Consider the following 27,079-nt stretch of genomic DNA (forward strand, 5'->3'; position numbering starts at 1 on the left):
GTATATATATTGTTAAAGATATTAAATAAGTAAAGAGGAAAACTGTATTTAAATTTTATATATAAATATATACACCAATCAAACACCTTTGTAAAGTGTCAAGGACAAGTTCAAGTATTCGTTTCTCTGGAACATAAACAGAAGATGTCACCTTAATTTGTTGATCTGATACATACACACACACATAATGATAAGATTAGTAAGTTTCATTATTATAAGAATTTATTTCTGCAAATCTATTTATTTATCTGGCTATAATATATAAAAATTGATACAAAGATTATATATAGCACATGAGGTATTGACATGTCACAACTCTATAGCATTGTCAAATATCTGATTTCAGATCATCAATATTCATGTAGGTGGCCTCTTTTTTCATTGCTTTCATATGCTTGTAAATAATTTTCTTTTTATATTAGGATCATTAATTTATCCCCTAATTTATGTCTTCATAAACAGTTATATACTTATGTGTCCACCAGGATAACAAAATTCAGCGTCACCATGACACCATAGATCATTATGTTATTCATCATCTACTATGTATAAAGAAAATTAGAGAGAAGTTTAGTGTATAAATTATTTTTAAGTGAATTAAAGTATTTATTATACGGATAAAATATTATTTTGGTCCCAAATATTTATATTAAGTCTTAATTTAGTTTTCAATATTTTAAACGTCCTATTTTATTTCCAAAGCATTTCAAACATTCTATTTCGAACATTTTAAATGTTTTGATGAATAATTGCTAGGATTTATGTTGTTTTTTTTTTACAAAAAAGAGATCAAGAAGGAAAAATGTTAAAAAGATTTTGATTATATTTTTCCAACATACAAGTAGACATGACTTAACAATTAAATTGTTAATATCTATGTCACTCGTTCTGTTAATTACTTATGTCAAATTTAATGGTAGAATAATATTGAATCTGTTTAAAAAATTTTAGGACCGAAACAGAACGTTTGAAATATTAAGGATCAAATTAAAATTTAATCCAAATATTAGAGATCAAAATACTACTTTATCCTTATTATATTAACTAGTCTTATATTTAATAATCAAATTGTACATATTTAATGATAACATGTTAATAAATAATATACAATAAAATAAATAACACAAATATTATTTGTACATCAAAATCAATTATTAAAATCAGTTATTATAAGTACACATATCAGTGGAATAAAGAATGAAAATGACATAGACAAAACATTACCACTTTTCTTTTTGACATGTTGATGGTCGTGAGAATGTTCCTCAACCTGCAGGTACAATAAATTTTGTTTAAATGGTTTCTCAACTAGTAATTAAGCATTGCATGTTTCTGAGAAGGAAGGAAAAATCGAAATGCAAGGAAGACCTGTTCTGAGGCCATGAACTGTTGAAGTTTTCTCTTGTTTGTGGTTCGGTTGTTCTGAACACCATGGGATTTGGCCCCTGACGGCCTCATCAATTCAGATATTCGAGGACTTCTTCTTTTCCCCTCCTTTGCTGTTGCTTTTCTCAACCTTGTCATTGTTCCACGCCTTGCAAAGAGGGAGCTTCCTTGGAACCTTTATTTAAACCCAAAGAATGTTTAATTTACTGCATTTGGGTGATATCAAAATCATGCCTAACTAGTATTTCTTTTAGTTTCAATAATGTTGGGGATATCTCAATTAATATATAAAATAGTGACAATGATCTTGTAGTAATTTTTGTGGGGCACTTGGTCTAGGATTATATTATTCAGTGTTGTGATCCTCAAATACAGCACGAACAAGTTTGGTATTTCCAGTGTTAAACAGCATCATCAGGGAATGAAACTATGAAAGAATCTATATGTACCATTAGGGGACGATCAGAGTGAGATTTAGATCGATTTTGAAATATAAATAATCATATTTAATCGGTATAATTTGTTGCGATTTGAATTGAATATATTGATTTGCTTGATCTTTAATTTACACACTTTCATGACACTAAGGAACTTGCCTGTTAGATATTTTGATATTTCTGTTAGAGCATTTTCAATGTGGTCAAGAGTTAATATTTATATTGGTTCTCAAAATTATATTTGTGTTGTTAGTTTGGTCTCTAAAATTTTGATTTATTCGGTTTGGTTTCTCAATTTAGCGTTTGTAATTTATGTTAGTCTCTAATTTTATTTTTATCACATAACCGTTTACAATAGTATGCTGAGATTAAATGATGATAAATCTGTTAGATTTCTTAATGGCTATGTCAAGGGGCAATTGAAAGGTTTTTTTATCTCTATTTGCGAAATATTTAGAGCTTTTTGAAACCTATGAATTACAATTCACTCAAGAATTAGAATTTTTTTTCTTACTTTAGAACAAATAAAAAGGAATGATTTCAATTCCGTTGAGAATTCAAATTCTCACTTTTCCTTCGTTTACAAATCAAATCAAAAGAGTTTTGGTTTTGAAATCAATTCTCACACTAAACAAGCTCAATAAGTTAAATGTAAAAAATATCTCTATTTATAATTGATTATTTCAATTTTGCCTAACACCTATTTAATTCTCTTTCGTCTCTTTATTAAGGATAAAATTGTAAAAGAAGAAAATTTAACTCATAAGAATTTTTTTTGAACAAACGAGCTCAACACAATAAAGTGGAACAACAGAAGCAAAAGACTCAAACTATAAAGTAATAAAGCAACCTGAACACAATCTTTATTGTTATCTTTGGCATTGCCATCAACAACAAAAGGAATCTACACTACTCCACTCTCTATAACTGGTCAAAGATTTGTGAAACACCTGTTGTACATTGGCTTCTTTGTTATTAAATATCCGTCCATTCTTCTCAAGCCATACATTCCATATAACTGAAAAAAAATCATATGTGTCATTTGTTGCACTCCTCCCTCCTGCTAATGACACCTGTGCAACTCTCAAAGTGTTCTTTCAGTGACTCCGGGACAGACCACAACCTCCCAAGTTCAGAGATCCATTCACACCACACCTGCCAGGTAAACTAACAACCAAGAAACAAGTGGTGAATATGTTCAATATCTTTTTTACATAAAAGGCACAAGTTATCACCGTGGCTAATAATACCCAATCTATGCAATCTTTTTTTTGTATTTACCCTTCCTATCAAAGCAAACCAGATAAATAACTCCACTCATGGCGAAACTAAACCTTTCCATATGGTTCTAGTAAAACTGTAGCTGGTGATTTCCTCTGGTAGCGTTTCTGACTGCACCACCTGCACAAAAGAGTTAGTTGAAAAATGCCTTCCTTGTCAATCTTTCATACAACTCTATCTTATGTATCACGTGGCATCTTTACCGGCCTTAAAGACTCGTGCAATTGATACACTAATTCCAACTTCCATTGGTATAGTTCTTGCCGCCGCTGGAAGTTCCAAATCCACTTTAACTCATCCCAAAATCCACAATCCCCTATAACAGATCCTGTTTGGTTTGAAACAGAGAAGAGTCTCAGAAAACTCAGCTTAAGCGGACCACTTTATAGCCAAACATCTTCCCAAAATCGAGTTCTCCTTCCATCACCCACCTCCATGGACAACCCAGTAATCACCTTATCTCTCACAATATGGTCCTTGAACTGCAACTAACATATATCCTTCCATAGACCTCCTCTACAAGGCAATGCTTGAGCGACAGCATCACATTGGGGTTCAAGTTGTGACAAGAGCATACAATCTTCTTTCATAAAGGACACTCCTCTTTTAAGAAACGTCACCACCACTTGAAAAGGAGAGCTGTGTTCCTTATTACGGTATCACCCACCCCCAACCCACCCAACTTTTTAGGAGCCTGAACCACTGCCCACTTGATAAGTGCCATACCATGTCTACCTTCCTCCCTGCTCCATAGAAATTTTCTCTACAACGAAATCAACGTTTTTTCCACTGTCTTCGACATCTTATATAGACTCAAATAGTACACCGGCAGACTATTCAACACAGACTTTACCAGAACTAACTTGCCCGCTTTGTTAAGAATTTTTGTCTTTCACAGCCTAAGCTTCTCTTCTACCTTATCAATTACCGGTTTCCAAGTGCTGATCCGCCTTGGGTTTGCTCTTAAAGAAATTTCCAGGTATCTCATTGGAAGGTTCGCCTCCTTACATTCCAATAAATTACACATATTGTGAGTCCACGACTGTTCACAGTTGATTGGGATCAGACTGGATTTATCTAAGTTTATGCTTAACCCCGACATCATCTCAAAGCACCTCAGCAATCTGATATAATTTTTTATAGTCTCCTCCTCTGGTGGGCAGAACAATATAATGTCATCTGCAAACTAAAAATGTGACAACTCTATATTATCCTTGCCAACTAGCAAAGGCGAAATACGTTTGTTTCTGACTACCTCTCCTACTATTCCGTGTAGAACATCAACAACCAGAACAAACAAAAATGGAGACAGTGAATCACTCATATAAGAATTATTCCAAATTAAAGAATTGAATTCTTTTCTATTAATACGTTAAAACCCTAATTCTAATTTCGCTTAAGGGTTTTAAAGATTTTTTAAGAACCAAATTGATGTTAAAAGTTTCAATTTGCCACATCAGATCGTCGTTAGGAAGTTCAGTGTAATAGTCATCAGTCATTTTAGTACGACATTAATGATTCTGTGATAGAAACAGGATTAGGGGCTAATGTGAGTCATGGATGCCAAATTAAAAAAATAAATTGAATAAATTAAAATTTTGAAGATCAAATTGAAATGTAAGTAAAACTTCAAAGACCAATTTAAATATTAACTTTGTGAATAACTTTAGTTGTGATCTCACCAATTATAAAATATCATTAAAATATTATACTATTAAAACTAATAATTGATCATGATTATTATGATAAAAAATGCTACACTCTTTAGTAGTTAAACAAATTTTAATTTTGTATTTATTATATTTATATCAATGACTCATTTAAAATCTATAATTTAAGATTTAAGGTTTTGAATTTAAAAAATGTTGCACTCCTTATTTTCTCCCACATGCATTAGCATTTTTTTTTGTTCACTCTAGTAACAAAATAGAAGTGAGACTTATCAAGTTTTATGGAAGTGTCAGAGGTAAAACAATTTCAATTGCATCCATTAAAATTGTTTTTATATTCCGTCTCTCTTTCACAATTAATGGATTCAGTTAGGTTTATCCTTCAACATTCTTCTAACTACTTTTTTTTTTTCAAAAGTTATAAATTTCCATGCCCAAAAACATAAATAATATTACCAAACCTATTTAGGGTACAAATTTAAGGGTACAAGTACTATTGCAGATGGGACTTTTTTTTTTCAGAATAATTGCTTCCACTTAAATTGTGTGAAGTTTTGTAGAGAAGAAAACTAAAGGATCACTATGTTTGCGAGATGAGATTATGAAGGGCAAGAAAGGAAGAATTAGAAGTTCCCAATAGTAATTATAAATTCATTTTACTCTTCAAACATTTTACTTTCTTTCTTGTTTTTTTCTCTTTTCCTTTTAATCTAAATTCACAATCAGCTTCTAAGTAAACAAGGGGATATATACAACTTTCTGCAGAGTTCAAAATAGCTTTTGCTTTGTCCGTTTTCTCCATTGTTGTTGTGTTACCCAAAAATAAAGAAGATTGCAGCTATTGCTACGGGGTCTTTGCTGTCAATGGTTTGAGAATCTGAAAGGAGCAGAGTAAGGTTTCATCCACACACATAAGTGCTCCTGCATTGTTGAACTCTCCACAATAGTTTGGTGCTGAAAATATGGTCACTAGCTGCCTATCTGCGAAGAATTGGTACCCATCTTCCACAACCTGCAAGAAGAAAGTTGTGTCTGTTAAAAATGGAAGAGATAACAATAGAAAAAAATTTGTGTATATTCAAATTGTGTACAATGATAAAATATAAAAAATTATTTATAAGTATTAAAAATAATTAAAATAATAAAAATATAATATTTTATAATAAATATTTAGATATATTAAATAATTTTAATCAATACTAATTGATTTTAATATATTCCAAGAGAGTCCATATTAATGATTGTATTATGAAACCATCTCTTTTACAAATTTAAGTTGGTAGAGGCACAAAAATAGTTACATATTTGTCAAGAAATCTCTTCTTAAAATTTAAGTAAAGAAGAGAAATCACTTTGAATTTGAAACTTTTAGATAAGATGAAAAGACTATATCATTTGAGTTATAATTCGTTGGCAGAAACTATTGTAAATTTGTGATATAAATAGTTATATATTTAATACATTATTTTTGTACCATTTTTTTAGTACAACTCTTTTAGTAGAACTATGTATGTGTTTTTTTTTTTGGTCTTTATGATCTAACGTTACAATTTTTAGTCATAGTACTCGACATTTTAAAAATTTAAACTATTATATAAAGGTGACGTCTATAATATTTATAATTATGGTGGCTATCAAATTATGTTACAAGTGTTGTTAAAATTATAGTGATATTTTTTTATATTTTAAAAAATATTTTTTTAATTTTTAAATTAAAAAATTAGAAAAAATATAGATAAACAATAAAAATAATAAATAATGTGAACAATGAATATATCGGATGTTCAATTCACTAGTTCACTAGATATGCAAATAGTTACTTAATATTAAGATTTAGGTAGATAATTTAGGGGGTGTAATATATTTTTACTTTATTAGACCAATTTTATAGTTCATTGTTCACATTGTTCACAAAAATCATTATTTACCTAACAAAATCTTAAAAAATATTATTAAGTAATAAGAAAATATTACTTTAATGTTAAGACAGAAAAATGCTAAAAAATTAGTAAAATTTATTATTTTTAGTAAATAATTCGTTAATAATATTTAAAAATTAAATTAATAACTAAAACTACTCCTAAAAGGTAATAAATTTTTCGCTTGCCTTTAACTTTTCTCTTTTAAGACTATGTACCTTGAAGAAAGGCATAGATAAACTGCAAAAAAATTGAGAAGAGTAAGAGATGGAACCTGGTGAGCTCGACAAATAAGATCGAGATCATGTTTCTTCAAGAACTCAGCAACCTTATCAGGTCCAAAGGTGTATGAAACACCTCTATCATTCTCTCCCCACCCTATGATTTGCCTATCAGGATCTGCCCAAAGAAGATCACACAAGAGCCCTTGATCTGGCACATCCACTGGCCTTTCAATGGCTTTGATTTGATCCAAGTTCTCAATCTCAGGAGATATCCCTCCATGCATGCACAGGATCTTCTCATCAATCACTGCAGCCACTGGCAAACAGTTGAAGCAATCTGTAAACACCTTCCATAAACGAACACTGAATCTCCGCTTGCACTCGTCGTAGAATCCGTATATTCTGTTGATTGAGGCGCATTCATGGTTTCCACGCAGAAGGAAAAAGTTTTCAGGGTATTTGATTTTGTACGCTAGAAGGAGGCATATTGTTTCTATGCTCTGTTTTCCTCTGTCCACGTAGTCTCCAAGGAACAGGTAGTTTGATTGCGGCGGAAAACCGCCGTATTCAAACAGCCGCAATAGGTCTGGGTATTGCCCGTGTATGTCGCCTACCATATCATCATATTATTAGCTCAAAACGTTCATCAAATTTCATAAAATCTATCTCCAATATAAATTGCAAGAGAAAGTTTAGAGACCAATATTTTTATTAAAATTTAACTAGTAAAAGAAAAATGGGTAATTTTATCCTATTAAATATAATTTTATACCATTAAAAATATTAATAATGGTTAATTAATAGTTATAAATTACAAAATCTACTGACATCTTAACACTCCTCTAAACTATATTATCAATCTTCTTAGTATTTTGGTTGTTTTTAATGTAGTGAAAAATATTTAAAAGTAAAATTTTTTTATGAATAATATCTAAAGAGTAATATATAGGTTAATTTTTTTGGATATTGGATAAAAATTGGTGTAATCCTTTAATATTGAAAATTATGGTATTTTACAAAATTATAGGGCTATAGAATTCGCAGATTGCGAATTGTCAGATTAATATTTTTTTAATTTATAAAGACAATACACAGATTACGTATTGTATTATTTTAATATTAAATTACAATACGCAGACTGCGTATTGTATTATTTTAATATTAAATTACAATACACAGTCTGCGTATTGTAAATACACAGTCTGCATATTGTCAGTACAATACATGTTCTGCGTATTGTGCTTGCACAGAGCAGCGCCCTCATAACACTGTAAAACTCAATTTTTTACAACATTAACGTAAAACTCTCTCCACTCTTCCATATTAAAATAAAAAATCCTAATATATAAGCTCGCAGAATTTATTTATTTTTTTCCCGGTAATTAATCAGTAATTTTTAAAAATATTGACTAAAAATATATTATAGTGTTGTAGAACTATTAAACTAAAGATATTGAATTGTTGATAAAAAATACTAGCCAATATAAATTAAAATTATTGGTCCTCTAGCTTTTTCATATCTAAATTAGTATAAAAAAATTTGATCGGATAATTTAATTTTATAAACTTTTAATTATTAAATTAGTTTTTAATATTTTATTTTGCTAGACAAATTATTTTTTATATTAAATTTTCGTAAAAGATTAGACAAAATAATCCGCATTAGTATTTGATAAAAAAACATATTTGTTCTTAAAAATTTTTAAAATTTTCATATAAATACTTTTATATAGACAAATAATCTAATATAAAGACTAATTTATCTAATAAAATAAATTCTTGTGACTAATTTTGGTGATTAAATTTGTCAAAGACTAAAGAATCTGATTAAAAATTCTTTGGAATATTATTATTTTTTTTATACAACAATCAGTTACATTTTTCTTTTCCCTTTAAATTTTGTTTCCCTCCTCTTAACCTTTAATAATCTATGATTGTGGATCAAAGAAAAGTTAGTTTCTAGCCAAACCGATCTAATATATATATAATACTGTGTCATACCCTGTTTTGATCGGTTCAATATGGATTAAGAATTCATTCTATTTCCACATGCAATGCAAACATAATTTCAATGATTCATGGATATTAAGAAGAAGAAAAGAGAGTATTAATTGAAATTAAAAAAAAAGGATGGAATATAAGATAATATAATACCACAAACATTGATGGGAGCTTCCAACTCGAGGAGGTTGGGTTGGCTAAGAAGGATTTCTTTTGCGGTGATACAAATGTTGCGAATTTCTGACTCTACAAGATGAATCCGTTTGCCAACATTCTTCTTTGCTTCCAAAAGCCTTTCTATCAAACCATCCAATCCATCCATTCCCCGATTCCTCTCTGATCTTTCTTTTTTCTATACAATAAACTAATTTATTGATCTTCTCCTATTGGTATGAATCGGATCACAGAATGCAAAATAAGCAAAGAGGATCAGAAAGAAATGGTTGCTATTTTATGTGATATACAAGAAACAAATATTCCAAAAAAATAGCAGATTTGTTGATATATTTGGGATATATTAAAGCAATGTTTTACTCTCTCTTCCTCTCTTTTTCTATATATGGCTAGAAAAGAAAGCGGAGGATCTAAAGTTGCCAACTAATGGCAAGGAGAAAAAGTGCATACTGTTTTCTTAACCGAACCAAATTTAGAAAAGAGGAAGAATCTCATTTAGTAGGAAGATAAGACCCATTTCATTTTGGATTAATCTCTACGTACAGGTGCTTTGTGCTTACAAACTTTACAAACTTGAAGAGAATGAAACCCATTAAACGCGCTGCTTATGTTACATGCCTCTTTAACAGACTTTTAAATCAATTCAAATTAATTAACGCACAAATATATAACTTCCATTTTTCAAAAGATTTCGTTTCTTTTTTCGAGTTTCTTGCCAAATTTGTTGAATCTCCTTCGTGTGTTTTCTCTTTGCCTTTTCATTCGTTGTTTTATCTGCATTTATCACTGGTTTCTTCTTCATCATTTACGGGCGTTTTCTCTCTCTATATTCTTGCTTCGTTTTTTTTATTTTCATAGTTTATGAAATCAAACTTTGAAATCGTTTTGAAAATAATGGAATTTCAGAATTACACCCAAACGATTATAGAAATACACCCAAACAATTACAGAATACACCCAAAGGATTTAAGAAATACACCCAAAACATGGGGGAGACAATATATTTCTTCTTGGATCTTTTAATGTTTTGCTGGTTAAGGATGAGGCACATGACAGAGACAATCTAGAAAAAAAACCTAGAAGAACGGTAAAACAGTACCTTGAATAATGTTTCTTCGCTTTTTCTAGTGATTTTTTATAGAGATTTGTATCTTTTCTTCCTGATTTCTTCTACTCTTCGCGAGGAGTTGGAACGTTTCTGCAGAATCGTAGTTTGTTTCGAATGTCGCTTGAATCTTGACGGTTTGCGTTTTGATTGAGGAAGAAGAGGAAGAGTGCGGCATAATGAACATGTTGTGGAAGGGTGATTAAGGCGCATGTGTTGGACGCTCGATTCTAAAAGAGTGGTGCGCGTATTTTTTTCTTAGACTTGAGCCAACTTATATAGCTTATAAGCTAAAAGTAGGGGTGAAAGTGAGTCAAGCCAGCTCATGAGCTAGCTCGAGCTCGACTCATTAATAGCTCGATAAGTTAAACTCGTGAGCTAGTGAGCCAAGCTTGAGCTTGGAATTGAGCTCATAAATTAAATGAGTCGAGGTTGAGCTTGGATAAGCTCATAAATTAGCTCGTGAGCTAACCCGATTATATATATATATAATTATTAATACATATATCCTATATGCATTTAGTCTATATTTTTAATATTATATATATACATAAATAGTACTATATAATTATATATATTAATGATCTTGATTATTTAAAATTTCATATTTATTTTTTACATATAATTTTGATGTATGACATAAGTAAAAAATTTATAATTTATTGATAGATAACAATATATAAAATTGATCTTTTTAAATATTTTTTAAAATATATAAGTTATAATCTATTGATATAGAATTATAGATTATGTATTTATGTTTCTATTATTTGAGCCAGCTCGTGAGCTCGAGCCAACTCGTGAGCTTTCGGTGAGCCGAGCTTGAGTTTAAGAAATAAGCTTGATTGTTAATGAGCCGAACCGTGAGGCAAGCTCAATTTTTGTGAGCCGAACTTAAACTTGGTCTAACTCGACTCAACTCGGCTCACTTTCAGCCCTAGCCAAAAGACTTGTATGTGTAGCAGGCCTGTTTCATTTCGAAGTATTTTAGTTTTGTTTATTTTGAGAAGTCTTGCATATTTATTTCTTTGTTTTGTTTCTCTTTATAATAATATTTTTTATAAAATATATTTTTACAAGAGAGTTAATATTCAATTTCGTCATAAAATTTAAGGTTAGATTCAAATTAACTCGTCAAGTTTTAATTAACTTTAATTGAACTTTTCTAAATTTATAATTGTAATTCATATTAGTTTCGAAGGTCATCTCTATTAATAATGTGCTGATTTAACACGTTAATAATTGTAAATTTAAAGATTTAATTTGGTCAATTAAAATTTTAGAGATTAATTTAAATCTCACTTCAAATTTTAAGTACCAAATTAAATATTAATTAATGTATAGACAAAAACATAGGTTTATATTCTAAAATTAAGGACTTTCATAATTTAATTTTGTTAATCTCAAAAATATATATAATTGGTATAATTGATATTTTTAAAGACTATTTTAGTACATATAATCAATTTTAAATCCATTTTAAGACTTAAGTCGAATGAAGATTATAAAATCATGTCCAAGTATATACCAATATCAATGAAATGTACACTCAATTTACTTGAAGATACCAATTTTTTGGAATCTAAACCCGCCAACTTGCTAATGGATCTGAACTTGAGAGAAAGTGCTGCCTAAATTCAAGAGCCGTTGAGTAATCCTTCCTCACATGGAAGATTAGTTGGCAGGCTAACCTTTGAGGCCAGAAAGAAAGGACTAATCCGTTGTGGTACTGAACTCCATTTAAGGATTTGTTGTTGGCCAATAGGTTACTGCATGTATAAAACGAGCTTCGAACCCCCGACACTTACTTAAGCGGACTAGTGAACTAATCACTAGACCAACCCAACCTAATTACATTAAACTATTTTATTAGCAAGCCACTCGCTACCCGGCCCATATGGATGCAATGCACCATGTCATAACCAAGTTAGAAATGGGACTTGGTTTATGTTGATTTTGACTGGGCTAGGTGTTCGAAGAAGTGTGATTGGTTATTGTATGTTCATTGGGAATTTATTGGTGTCTTAAAAGTCTACCAAGCAAACAATGGTGTCAAAATTTGGCTCAATTTTATCGAAATGGAACCTATACGTGTGCTTTTCTTGGATATGGAAGCGTGGGGGACTAGACGTATATGTGGGACAGCTTTTTGTCAGTGTCACAGAGAAGAACTCGGACCGTGCGTTTTCTTTGTTTATAAATTTTGCCTATCAAATCAGACCGTCCGATTTGTATGCTAATGAGAAATAAAATTTGGGGTGCTATAAATCGGACTCTCCGTGTTACCTTAACGTGGTTTTTTAATATGCAATGTAGTACAAGTCGCATGGTCCGAGTTCCATGCTTTGATTTTGAAAAGAACTCGGACCCTCCGTTTTGAGTATAGATAGAAATTGTTTTGGTGAACTGAGAGCTGGAATCACATGGTGAATGAAATCGGACTGTCCGTGTGGGTGGTGTCAACTCGCAGGGTCCGAGTTGTTCCCTCCTAACACCACAAACATGTTAAGCACACCCCTTCCCCATAATGGAGTCCAGCACGTACTCTAGCGCTATATGTAAATTAAAAAGCGTCAAAATTTCCGTTATATCTTTTATATTTTCTATGATTCAGTTCCAGCTATATAGACATTGCCATCAATTCTACTTTTCATGAGAGAATGAAGTATGTTAGAATATAATTAAAATTAATTAAAATAGTTAGTATTAATTATATTTATTTAGTATATTTGTATATTTATTATAGGATATTATATTTTTATTATTTTAATTCTTCTAATAATATATATTTTTGTATATTATATCACTGTAACATTACTTAATAACACATAATCACTTTTTTTAGATTATTCTCTTATTTCTAACATAGTATCAAGAACATAGATTTTTTTTTACATGAAAATTAGTTTATAGCCCCTTGTTTTTCTTTTTTTGGCAGTATTTTTTGCCTTTGTTTTTCAATCCTTTTTCGACGTCTTTGGTTTCATTTTTTATCTTCGATTATTGATTTTATATTTTGTTCTTATTCAGTAATATTATTTGAAAAAAAAACAGTATATAAAAAAGTGAAAGCATGATATAACAATAGAAAATACCAAATCTGCCGTTGATTTTACCTTAAAAATAGAGAATTGATTTATGTGAAGGGAAGATTAAAATATATTCTTATTTTTATTTTTTATTTTCACTATTTATCTAACAAAATTAAGAACAAAACCAAACAAATGCTTGAATTTTTCAATTTTGAGTAATAAGTTCAATTCAATTTGTGCTAATAAATCATTTGGTTCAAATTAGTTTTCAAATAGCCTTTCGTGACTAATATTTGTGTTTTTCTTTCAGGCTCATCTTCACGAGTGAAAAGCGGTATGGAATGCAAAGATAATATCTTAATCCCATCCTTATTAGAAATACCAAAATGAAATTGAGGACTAACAAGTAGATTATGAATTGTTACTATTCCGTGATGAAATTTTCTGCTAACAATTACGTCTTGGTGATTCTATTTTTTGAAAAGCTTTTAAGCTTAATGGGTCATCAAAATTTTATAGTTTAGTGTTTGTATGCTTTTCATTTTAAGAGTATTACTAAGTTACTTAAAGATCATATTAGGAATTTGGTCCCTCAAAAATACACTTGACATAAGCTTAAAAAGATTTGTAGTATTTTCACTCTTAATTGACAATTTTAAAGTCTTCTTTAGATTAATATTTTGTGGTATTTTCACTCTTAATTGACTATTTGGTTAAGGAATTTGAATGATTAATTCAAGAATCAATATAAACTTCAACCTGCAGTTTTTAATGTCTTTTAACTATAAATAAGTATAATTTAATATTTTTTTAAATTATTAAGAACCCCTTGCATTCTTTGTTAATAGTTTAGTTATAGCCATTTATTTTTAATATTGTATTGTATAAATGTTAGGGAATGATCATCCATTAACTCATTCTTGCATTTAGTGCTATTTTTACTTGTCTTTCTGATCTACTGTTCCAATGTTGCAATAAAATAGCCTTATTGCGTTGTAAAAATAGTTTCTAATAGCACATTATGTGAATGAAAAATTTTTATTAATAAGGTGTTCTTTTCGTCAAAATATTTTCTTGTTAGGCAATTGTTGTTGTAACTTTATAGGTTATATATTTTCTACTTAAACTCATGTAAGCTTGTTAGATCAAAAGATATATTAAAACTTGTGGTTTAATCAAGTAACACAGTCATAAACTCTAAATGTAGACACTTGATTCATAAATTACATGAACATAGGTTAATTCATTCCTCCCCTAAAGCATAATTTGTAAGTAGACCACTTAATTTAGTAAGTATAACAACAAATACGATACTATTATCAATCTAGAAAGATAAAACATCGAGACAAAATAACTGGTTCTTCAAATATTCATAAACCGTAAACTACCCACTTCAACTACTCCTAAAAGCAACCGTGACCATAATATAACAACCTATTTGGATGTTTATTTAACACTGACACTAAACCATGTAAAGCTCTTCGGAATACATTGTGATGGTCTTCACATAAACCCTCTCCTGCCAAGTTTGGTGTAATAATATGTCCCTGGTAGAACTCATGAACTTAAGTCTTGTCAGTAGTATATCAGTCCTCTCGGTGTCATTCGAACCACCAGAACTGCACCTCAATTCCATGATTGACAAAATATCTTTTCCAACAAACAATGTGGGGTTGTGTGGAATTGCAATTTCTGATACTTTAAAAAATTTATCCCAGACCAGCATGTTGTTATTATCTTCCTTAAGGCCCCAAACAACCATTTGTTTCATGAAACCGATGTTATGGTATGATATGAAACCAACACCTTCTTTAAAGTGCGTTAAAGTGTGGTATGTAGACTTGGTTTCATCTGGAATGTTTCCTTCATAGCACTGCTGCTGTTGCAAATTAAATGTGCAAATTGAAACTGGATTCAAATAGCCAACTCCATCCCAACCTACCCAATATGCTTTTTCATCATTAACAATTGACTTAGGCCCGAGCTTCTGAACATTACTTTCGAATGTTCCTGAATCAACCCAATCAGCATCAATGGAGTTGTATAGAGCCCAGGACATCCGTCTTTTCTCTATATGCTTCTTGTAAACATGGAGAATGCGATACTCCATTGAATCATGCGTGAAGCCAAATGCATAAAGGGACACAGCATGAGAACAATGTCTTATAGCTTCATCGGTGACAAAGTTAGTCTTTCTAGTGAGAGGGTTCCATATAATGAGCCTAGCGTTAAGACCCCCTGGTGATACCCTTACACACAACACACCATGGTCTGATCCTATGAGTGAGTAGAACCAGAAGCCATTGATGTTAAACGGAATGCTGAATTGAATTTGTGCTCCAGTGTCCGCCATAACGCGAACAAACCATTGCGAGTTCTGATCGGCTGGAGGATAACCAATGCCGATAATCACACTCTTGTCTCTATGCTTGTTTTTCTCCCAGTTCTGCTTGATGAATAATGGGGTTGAGAGTCTGTATTTCCATGCCTTGTTCACAACTTTGAGTCTACCAACAGTTTTGGGCTCAACTTTGACAAAAATCTTCCATATCAAATCATCATTGATATGTGGAAGCTTTGTCCCGTTGGTGGATATGTCACTCATCTTTATCTAAAATTGATTTTGTGTTTGAATTACTTTCTATGTAGAAGAGAAAACACTCGGTGTGGCTTATCATTAGAAATGATGTATATATACTATTTTTCACAATAAAAAACCAGGATAGCTTCAAGATATTGATTCAACTATTTGTGCTTTGTGCAATATGTTAAAAGATATATTCATTGTTTCGATATCATAAATGTGACTTGAGTTTGTTAGATAAATTAATAAATTACTTATTAATTATTTTGCATAATAATTAAATTAAACTTGAGTAACTCCACAATTACATTGGACATGTTTTATTACGTATAATATAGGATTTTTTATTTATCAATTTTTTAGATTAACAGTCTATTATTAAAGATGTATGTAGTTATACTTTATAAATTAGTGACCTTGATGAATTAGAAAATATATAAATTCATTTGTTTCATTAGTTTGAGTGCACCATATGACACAAAGAGGAGACCAAAAGCAAATTTATATGATATTTGTATTTAATCAAATGCATATTAATCAAGATTGTTGGTTCATCTACAGATCTGTTTATAAGATTTAATTTGATAGAATCCGTGTATAAATATGATTTTTTTGTTTATGAAATAATGATGCTTGTTCCACAACATGTTAAAATATTTTTTAAATTATTTTGTAATTTAATAAATCAAAAGTTTAATACCATTGCTGGGATTTAAAAAATAATAATTTTTAACATATAAGTTTATTTATCTCTATATATTTAAAGAGTTACATTTTTTAGTACATTAAATCCTTACATATTTATTATGTTTTGTATAAACTAAGGATTGAATTAAAATTTTACTATAAAAATATGTCCAAAATGCAATTTTCAAAGTCTTATTAAATTCAAATATTTGTATATTTTATTTTTTTTGAACTAATAATTCTTTTTAAGAAAGTTGTGAATATATTAAAAAGTTTATTTTATAATTAAAAAAATCAGAATTCATAGTTTTAAAATAGATAAATTTTAAAATAATTTTACTACAATTATAATTATGGAGAATGATATTTAGTAAAATTCACAAATTTAATAAATTTTATTAGTCAAAGGTATTATTTTTGAAAAGTTATCTGTTGACAAACTTACAAAAAAAAATTTGAAAAATTCTTATTTTACTAAATAATATCCAACTTTATTGTATTGTGAAAATAAATTTTAATAATAAAATAATATGTCATATCAACCAGATATAAATCTCTGTGTAATAAAATTATGTTACTCAACTTTCTGAAAAATGTAGTTGACCTTAAAATTTATTATTTTTTTAGATGTTAGAAAAGTAAGACAAAAACTCTATAAAAACCTTATAAATCAAGATTGTTTAGAAAAATAATTGTGTGTGTATCAATCAGTCATACAAAATTTTGTATGTATCAATCAGTCAAACCATTTCACTCAGTTTTATACAATCAATTTAACACCACAAAACTTAAACTACACTTTTATATCATAAATAAAAAAGAATCACATTACATTGACTATTATTTGCATATATAACTTTTTTTTTTTTGAATTGACTTATTCAAAAATCAATCTTTTAGAAGCTAGGCTAAGCAGAGCCATAAATGCTATTTAAAATCTAACTTTTTAGGAAAAAGATCAATTGTGATTTCTTTGAACCACTGTTATAAAGTTTATGCAAAAACTTGCTACTACATCAGTGTTACATGTTAGAAGTCTTGAGGAGTTAATGAGTATTGCATTTGACGTGTGGTGTTAAGCATACTTTACTAACGTGTAAGTCTTGTATGTATTGGGTCATTGATTTTTTCAATTAAACATATTGTGCTTTCATCAATTATCCTTTTTTTTGAGTGCCAAATCTTTCTTCTGTGCTTTATTCTTGATTATCCTTGAGACAATAACTGTATAGACCAATGGTTAGTGGTTATATTCGAATGATTAATTCAAGAATCAATATAAACTTCAACCTGCAGTTTTTAATGTATTTTAACTATAATTAAGTATAATTTAATATTTTTCTTAAATTATTAAGAACCTCTTGCATTCTTTGTTAATAGTTTAGTTATAGCCATTTATTTTTAATATTGTATTGTACAAATGTTAGGGAATGATCATCCATTAACTCGTTCTTGCATTTAGTGTTATTTCTACTTGTCTTTTTGTTTTACTATTCCAAGGTTGCAATAAAATAGCCTTACTGCGTTGTAAAAATAGTTTCTAATAGCACATTATGTGAATGGAAACTTTTTATTAATAAGGTGTTCTTTTCGTCAAAATATTTACTTGTTGGGTAATTATTGTTGTAACCTTATAGGTTATATATTTTCTACCTGAACTCGTGTAAGCTTCTTAGATCAAAAGATATATTAAAACTTGTGGTTTAATCAAGTAACACAGTCATAAACTCCAAATGTACATAGGTTAATTCATTCTTCCCCTAAAGCATAATTTGCAAGTAGACCACTTAATTTAGTAAGTATAACAACAAACACAATACTATTATCAATCTAAAAAGATAAAACTTCAACCTGCAGTTTTAAAGTTTTATCTAATTGTATGAATAAAAGTTTTATCTAATTGTATTTCCTTCCAAGTCTATATACTTTATAACAACTACTAAAAGTTTAAAGAAAGTTACCATATTAGAACTTATTACATGCTGGTTAATTACACAATTTTTTTTTTGTTGTAGCTCTTTATACTCTATGTATTAGGTTGTACTTCCTTTGAGCTGAGCTTCCAATATTTTATGGCACTTTTATGCTTGTCATTGGCTATTGAAAATCCTTAAAATTACCCACTCCTCCAGCTGCAACTTCACGTAATATACTATGAACACATACTTTTGCGCCTACTTGTAAGGTTTTGTATTCTTTTTTGCTTTAGGGTATAATAAAATTCTAAGTGACCACTTAATTATAATGTAAGTTAATTAAAATTATTTCAAGAACATACATTGAATTCGATTGTGTATTTTGTTATGTTTTTGGCATATGAACTCAACCAATAATATCAAGTCAAGAGCATTATATATATATATATATATACTTTAAAACCATATTAGCATAACATTCATCAAGTTTTTCATTGCCTAAAACATTAGTTAAGGTGATACAATCAAGTAGTTGAATATTGTCTTTAAAATATTACAGGACTAATAACTTAAAGGTCACAAATATTACAGAACTAATAATTTAAAGGTCTAAACACTTAAAAGCATTAAAATAATTTAGGTAATAGTCACTCAAACATGAATTTTATGAATATTCAGTTATCCACTTCATTCATTAGTGACTTTTGCTTCTTGGAATCTTTTCTGCTGAACTTATTTGTTGACAATTGTCCTTCTTTCTCAATGTGGTTAAGCCCATTAGAGGCTGGCTTCATTTCGCTGCAAGCTCTCTTAGCTGGAGTTTTGTACTTGAGGTTGGATATACACTCTTCCATACCATCCTACACAGAATTTGACAAAAGACTCAATCCTAGCAATTAACAGGAATTTTCACGGAAATATTTCCTACTGTGATGATCATATATGTAAATTAGTCCTATCTAATCTCAAATATAGTCTGACCATTGTACGCTGAGTATCATTATCAGTGTTGAGATTAACAACATTCTCCGAAAAATCCAGCGAGTTGCTGCATCCATTGTCCTACAAATAGGGGAATCCAGGATCTGCTTAAATATGAGTGAAACAATTCATCCCTAACACAAAATAAACACCAGATAGGATACAAAGTTATCTTTAAATACCTCAACATTGTTAGCGGGGTTGGTTGTGTCAATTACTGGGATGTTCTTCTCAATAATTTCATAATCATCACAGATCTTCATAATAGTAAAGAGTTGATCATAGTGGTTGATATTTGCAGCTTTCACATTAATCTTAAAAAAAACCCTCTTATCCATCATATTGTCAAGTGTGGCTGGATATTTATCTCCACTTGTGACCTGAGTTAGACAACAATACAGTGTAAAGCTTTTAAAAATATTCACCATGTAAACTAATTTATTCAAAAGTTTGAATAAGCTAATAACCTCTTCCTCCTTAACTTTTTCCGCTTGTTTTCCACATAGTTGAAAGGTTTCTCTGTCCCACAACAGCAAGTTGATACTCCCTGTTCCATCATGAACCATAATCTCCACCTTGTACCTATTAATGGACCAAGATTAAGCACTTTGTAAATGTGACAGTCTGACGGATGGTATAAAAAAATTTCAGTTGCTTTTATCTTTACAACACCGATTCTTAATGCAAAATCCTTGTGCTGTATTTGGGGTTTACCAACTCATTATTCAGTTGTTTAAGTTTAGTTGCAACATATCCTAAAACTGAGTTCAATTATTGATGGTACTTAAAATGCATCATATATATACAGAAGTATTCATGTTGATTGGTTCTAAGAAAAGCAACAAATGAAAAGTTCCAAGTCTTAATACTCGTGTATAACCAAAAACAAAATTGGCATGATGTATTGATTTATAAGAATGTAATTGGTACACCCAAATACTGCATTAGTCTTTAAACTATGATAAGGTTCAAGACAACATAATTACCAACTATTCATTTATTTTAGTTAAGTATGCAAAACAGGAAAAATATATAAAAAACAAATTAATGATTTTAGATCTTTAGATTCATATACCACCAATAAGTATACAAAAGTATGTTTTAACAAAAGGGACCAATTTTTTTTGTTTTAATACTCATACCTCAAGGCTGCACACCCATGTGTGTGACCACATTTAGTACATTCATATCTATTACCAATTGGAGTTTCAACCTTCTTTGGACACTTGCGACATGACTTGTAAAACCAATCTTCTTTGCCCGCATTTATTGAAACAATGGTTCCAACAATCCAAACTGTGCCTTCCTGGAATTCAGCATTTAAACACTAAAGGTTAGCTTTTGATTATCTTAGATAACCATGTATTACAATTGAAGAAAATCTTTCACTTCACCTCAGTACTTGTTAGCACTTCATCGATTGATTTGACAATAGCAGATCCTACGGTAAGCTCATCAATACCGGAGGAAGCACCTTGTGAAGACATTTGACTAATCCTCACAGAGTTTGATGATGCACCACTTAGCAACCTAAAAAGATCAATTACACATGGATTATGAAACCCCTAAACCACACTGAATCTTAGTTTCAAATACACATTTGTCAACAAAGTTTTTAGAACAAACTTTAAACTGTAATAGTATTTGTAGGAAATATTACACAACATAGTTACCTGTCTCTAAACAAAACCACTTCTTTTAATTCTGGGTTAATGTGCAGCTTTGACACGTTGAAGTTGCTCTGAATAGATGTTTGGCCTACGTATAAATGGTATTTCAGTTTCAGTGTGAAATAATTTCAGGTATTGTATGAACACAGACTTTATTTAAGGCATACCATTCCACCTATGAGCCTTAAATAGCTGAAACACCACAATGAGTGGCTCTACCCTCTCATGTTGAAGATGTGGTAAGATTTGGTCAACCATTTCACCAAACAAAATGCAGTGAATACGGTTGTTCCTGTTATAGACAAAAAAACAACAGCATCGGTTATCCTCTTGAATAAAAAAAAATCAAATGTACATGTCAACTTAAATAAATAACAGGGAACGCACTCTAAATCTTTTAGTTCTAAAACCAAACGTTTTGTCTCCATTCCCTTGCTGGTGACTAAGTCCCTATGATCGGCCTTTCCAACAACCTCGGCAATGAGATCTAATGAAAACATAAAAAAAAATCAAGTTATTAACCATGTAGCAAGTTAATAGAATGATATGACATTTATTTAAAAGAAAATGTGGTAGAATCTAACCAACAATATCGTTCTCATCGATCTTCTGTGCAGTGACCAAGTCAGGAATGGTCTTGAAATGGAAAGCTTCAAGTGGGAAAGAAGGATTTTCCACGTGATTAACACGTGTCCTGTGTGAGAACATGAGTAACCACTGGCTAGGGTATGTCTTGGTCTTGGTAGTGTTTTTCAATACCACAAAATTTGACATAATGTACATCTGAAAAGCCTCAATGACACCCCTCCATTTTCTATTAGCAACTGCCCTTGGAATGGAAGCGTGGATTCTCCCACCCTGCCATCATGAAGACAATGCAGACAGGAGTATAAAAAAACTATATGTAGAAGTTAATGAAAAACAATGATATATGGCAAACAATAAACTTATTAGAAAATAATCCATCCTAGTTACCTTGTTATCTTGAAGCACCATTTCAATACTATTAACTTCATTGTTATTAAACTTGCTAGGAACCTCCCAGATTCTTATGACATATACTTTAAAATTCCAATGAAGTGTTTTAGCATTGACATCTAGAACAGAATCAAAAATTTCTCCCATTTTCTTTCAGGTTTGTGAGATTTCCAGAGAAAGGAGAGATACAGGGAGCTGCAATGCGAGACTTCACAGAAGGAAGAAGAGACATGATATTCAGTGTTTAAAAAAGTGAAATGGAAATTGTAACTTGAATTGCAGTTGCATTATATATCCTTTTTATATTATATTTGTCCTTATCTTTTCATTATAATCTTGTATTGAGACTGATTTTAGTGGACAGGTGTCGAGTAAATAGCCATTCCACTTGTCGAGTATTTAGGCATACACTAGTTACTTATTATATATAGATAGATTAGTTTATAGCCCCTTGTTTTTCTTTTTTCAGCAGTATTTTTTGCCCTTATTTTTCAATCCTTTTCCGACGCTTTGGTTCGTCACTGTTCTTATCACCATCTTTATCTCGTCGTTGCGAGTTCAACAAGTCCAGCCTTGTCACCGGAAACCATCGGATGCGCCACCATAGGCTGCCTCAAGGTTGTTGTCCATTTGCTTATCTTCCTCATTCCAAACGCATCCAGCGCCGTTGGATCCACACCTAGGATCAATAGCTTAAAAGCATCACATGTGTCCAAATATGGCGCCTTCAACCGACTCGTGTTTGACCAGCGCGCCAACCCGGCCCGTTCCACTTCCTGACTCGCGCGCCAACTCCGCTCCGCGTCAGCATTGGTGTGTCTTCCTCTTCCTCTCGCACGTCGCCACATGTCCTCCTCTGCTGACATGGTTATTGACGTAGCAAATAGTGGGACCCATTCTAAGGTTGTTTGGTTAAATATTTCAATTTTGACTTTCGTTTCCTCAATTTTTGCTCCGATCTTGCAGTTTTTTTTCATATCTTTCATCTTTGTATATACTATTATGGAAAAATCAGATGCTTTGCTGCCACAGATAGAAAGGGTAAATTCTGTCTAAATTGTAACCGTTATGGGCATCTTTTCTTAGACTGTCCTTCTATTGAATGTCGCAAATACAAATAGAAAGGTCACATTAACTACAATTGTCCAAACCTATTTTGCCATTATTGCAAGCTCTTGGAACACTTGATTACTACCTGTTCTACTTGCCTATCACGTTCAGATCCAAACAAGTATCATTCTCGTCCCAACTACTCTAAGAATATGTCTGCTTTTACTACTGCTGCTGTTGCTAATGAATCCACCAACTCTACTTCTCTTAACCTACCTTTTGTCTCTCCATCTGGTATTGAGTCTCTTAAGCAACTTTTCTCCTTTTCTGGTAATACCTATGCTATTTTTTCCACTCCTCTAGGTAATTATAAATGATATTTTAATTCTGATTGCTTTCATCATATGTCTCCTTTACGCATTTTTTCTCGTCTTTGTTTACCACTACAAATTCACCTTTTGTCAACACTGTTAATTATTCCCTCTTGCATGCAACACATAAGAATTTTATTTCATAGTCAAATCTTATCCTCCATGACACTTATTTTATTCCAAAAGTAAACTTTAATCTTATCTCTGTTGCTCAACTTGTTGATCTCAATTTTAATGTCAATTTTTCTATTTCTGGTTGTCGTGTGCAAGATCATTGGACGAGACAGATCATCGAGACTGGACGTAAGGTTGGAAGCTTGTTTGAACTCGAGAATCTTCACATTTCTTTTCCATCTACACTTCACCTATGACATCGTCGTCTTGCCCATAACTCCTTAAGAAAATTGCACCCTCTTCTATTTAAAGGTGTTTTAGGTCAAGTTAATCAAGAGTCTTTTGATTGCATTTTTTATCAAGCTGCAAAACAACCAGCATTATCTTTTCATAATAATCCATCTCCTGCTTGCTCTCCTTTTGATCTTATTCAATCTGATATTTGGAGCCCTACTCCCACCATTTCTATGGAGGGGCTCGATACTTTGTAGTATTTATTGATGATTATTCACATTTTACTTGGGTTTATTTGATGACTAATCATCATGAGCTGCCTCAGCTTTATATTAACTTTGCTACTATATTTAAAACTTAGTTTCCAAGGTTATTAAAGTCTTCCAACGCGGTAATGCTATGGAATATCGTGACTCCAAACTTTTAAATTTTTTTGCTGAACAGGGCACTTTGTCTGAGTTTTCTTGTCCTGATATCTTTCAACAAAATGGAAGAGCTGCAAACACCGTCACATTCTTGACTCTGTTCGTCCTATGCTTATTTCTTCATCATGTTCTGAGCGTATTTGGGATGAAGCTGTTCTCACTGCTGTCCATACTATCATTAGACTTTCTTCTTATGTCCTTGGTATAACATTACTCTCTTTGAGCATCTTTATCATACCTCTCCAGATTATAGTTCTCTTCGTATTTTTGGTTGTGTTTGTTTTGTCCTTCTTCAGCCTCATGAGCATAATAAACTTGAACCTCAGGCTCGCATATGTTGTTTTCTTGGTTATGGCATTGAACACAAGGGTTATCGTTGTTGGATCCCATCTCTCGACGTATTCGTATATCTCGTCATGTTGTATTCTGGGAGCATCACATGTTCTCTAGTTTCTCCTCTTTTGAGTCAATTCCTTTTACTTTGTCCCTGTTTTTCACTAACTCCCATGTTAATCTTTTTCCTAATGGTGATACTACAAGTTCTATCTCCAGTCAATCTCTCAAGCCTCTTACTCTTCCACTTTCTCCATCTACCAATGATTCCAAACCAGACGATGATCTTGTCCTGTTGTCATGCCGTCTTCCTCCATTCGTTCTTCTAGGGTAAGAAATCTATTTCCTCACTTTTCTACTATTCTTCATCATCATGAACCTAATTCATTCTGAGAAGCCTCTACAAATTCAAATTGGCAGCAAGTAATGCAAGAAGAAATCCAGGAATTTAAAAAAGCACACACTTGGGACTTGGTTGATCCTCTTTGTGATCAAGAAGTTGTGAGTAGTAGATGGATATACAAGATCAAGAGTCACTCTGATGGTTTTATTGACCATTATAAGGCACATTTGGTTGCTCAATGATGTATATAAGAATATGGTATTGATTATGAAGAGACTTTTGCTCCATTTGCTCGTTTCACATCTGTTCGTGCTCTCCTTGCCATTGCTGTAGTAAAAAAATGGGCTCTCAATCTGATGGATGTGAATAATGCATTTTTTAATGGGGATTTGAAGAAGAAGGTCTATATGAAACCACCTCTGTGATATCCTTATCCTTCTAGCAAAGTTTGTCTCCTTCGTAAGGCACTTTATGGTCTTAAGCAAGCTTCTCGTGAATGATTTGAAAAGTTTGGCACTACTATATGCAATCTCGGTTTCACTTGCAGCCCTCATGAGAATGCTCTCTTTATTCGTAAAAGTGAATGTGGGGTTGTTCTTCTACTTTTATATATCGATGACATAAGTATTACTGGAGATGATGTTTATGGTATCTCTGATCTTAAAGCATTCATTCACCACACTTTTGAGATGAAGGATCTTAGTTCACTCAGTTATTTTATTAGCCTTAAAGTCATATCCTCGTATGACGGTATCTCTCTCTCTCAAGCTAAGTATGCTTCTGATATGCTTGCTCGAGCTGAAATCATGGATAGTCGCACTGAGTCTACTCATTTTGAGCCTAATATTCGGTTTACTCCTATAGATGACACTGTTTTAGATCATCCTACTCTTTATCGACAGTTTGTTGGAAGTCTCGTATACGTGACTGTCACACAACCCGACATTGCATATCCAGTTCATGTTCTTAGCCAGTTCTTGTTAGCTACTTGTACTACTCATAATGCAGCAATTCTTCGTATTTTTTGCTACATTAAAGGCACTCTATTTCATGGACTTTATTTTTCTGCCCATTCATCTTTAACCCTTCAAGCATACTCTAATGCTGATTGGGCTGGTGATCCCACTTTGATTATCGTTCTACTACTGGTTATTGTTTGTTTTTTGGTGACTCTCTCATTTCCTGGCTAGCCAAGAAGCAAACATTCATTACTCGATCAAGTACCAAAGCTGAATACCATACTCTTGCTGACACTACTGTTGAGGTTGTCTCGATTTATTGGCTTCTTGAAGATTTGAGTGCCCCTCATTTGTCCCCAACTAATATTTTTTGTACAACCACAGTGCTATTCAAATTGTCCATAATGATGTTTTTCATAAACGCACCAAACACATTGAAATTGATTGTCACTTTGTCCAATAACGTCTCGTTATTGATGTTGTTCGTCTTATAGCTTTTGGGACTTTGGATCCGACTACAGATATCTTCACAAATCACCCTATTTATTTTTGGACTCTACTCTCCAAATTGAAAATGATATCTTTAGTTCCTACTTAAGTTTGAAAAGTGATATTAGAGTATAATTAAAATACATTATAAATTAAAATCCATTAACATCAATTATATTTATTTAACATATTTATATATTTATTATAGGATATTATATTTTTATTGCTTTAATTCTTTTAACACCTATATATATTCTTGTATATTGTATTATTGCAACACCATTTTTTTTTTTGGATGACTATTGCAACACCACTTAATAATACATAATCACTTTTTTCAAATTATTCTCTTATTTCTAACAAAACACACTTAAAAGAGATTGTCATTTCATTAAAAAAAAAAAAAACCCCGAATTTATCAACTTCGTATATGTCAAAACCCAACATCAACTAACAAACATATTCACCTGGATCTGGATTGGTTGTAAGCATTTCCCCCCCCTGCATCCGGTTAGTGAACTAGAAGTTTATGTATATAGTGTAACTTGAACTTCGTAATAAAGATGATCTCTCATTTTTATCTTCACAAATCATAATTCTCTTGCCTTCAATATTAAGGAGATTAATAATAAAATCATAGTACGTGTATATAAAATATTAGTTATTAAATTAATTATTTATATAAAATATATATTAACATATAAAAAATATATATT

At 31.2% G+C, this 27,079-nt stretch overlaps 3 protein-coding genes across 3 annotated transcripts; all 3 read right to left on the reverse strand.

Moving 5' to 3' along the window:
• Positions 1 to 5,502: 5,502 nt before the first annotated feature.
• On the reverse strand, positions 5,503 to 9,252 carry LOC107473288 (serine/threonine-protein phosphatase PP1 isozyme 1-like). The gene is made up of 3 exons (XM_016092841.3): positions 9,072 to 9,252; positions 6,968 to 7,527; positions 5,503 to 5,786 (listed from the first exon to the last, which is right to left on the reverse strand). Exons 1-3 carry the CDS (start codon positions 9,238 to 9,240, stop codon positions 5,619 to 5,621), a joined length of 897 nt encoding a protein of 298 aa, XP_015948327.1. The 5' UTR covers positions 9,241 to 9,252; the 3' UTR covers positions 5,503 to 5,618.
• A 5,439-nt stretch (positions 9,253 to 14,691) lies between these two features.
• Positions 14,692 to 15,834, reverse strand: LOC127744890 (uncharacterized). The gene has a single exon (XM_052257720.1). It carries the CDS (start codon positions 15,832 to 15,834, stop codon positions 14,692 to 14,694), a length of 1,143 nt encoding a protein of 380 aa, XP_052113680.1.
• A 3,256-nt stretch (positions 15,835 to 19,090) lies between these two features.
• LOC127744891 (replication protein A 70 kDa DNA-binding subunit A-like) lies at positions 19,091 to 22,192 on the reverse strand. Its single transcript, XM_052257721.1, has 11 exons — positions 22,043 to 22,192; positions 21,652 to 21,925; positions 21,455 to 21,554; positions 21,235 to 21,359; positions 21,071 to 21,155; positions 20,792 to 20,927; positions 20,540 to 20,703; positions 19,865 to 19,979; positions 19,580 to 19,777; positions 19,398 to 19,478; positions 19,091 to 19,276 (listed from the first exon to the last, which is right to left on the reverse strand). The coding sequence occupies exons 1-11, from the start codon at positions 22,190 to 22,192 to the stop codon at positions 19,091 to 19,093; spliced, it is 1,614 nt and encodes a 537-aa protein (XP_052113681.1).
• Between the last annotated feature and the right edge of the window lie 4,887 nt (positions 22,193 to 27,079).

Source organism: Arachis duranensis, chromosome 2 (assembly GCF_000817695.3).
Source record: "Arachis duranensis cultivar V14167 chromosome 2, aradu.V14167.gnm2.J7QH, whole genome shotgun sequence".
Lineage (NCBI taxonomy): Eukaryota > Viridiplantae > Streptophyta > Magnoliopsida > Fabales > Fabaceae > Arachis > Arachis duranensis.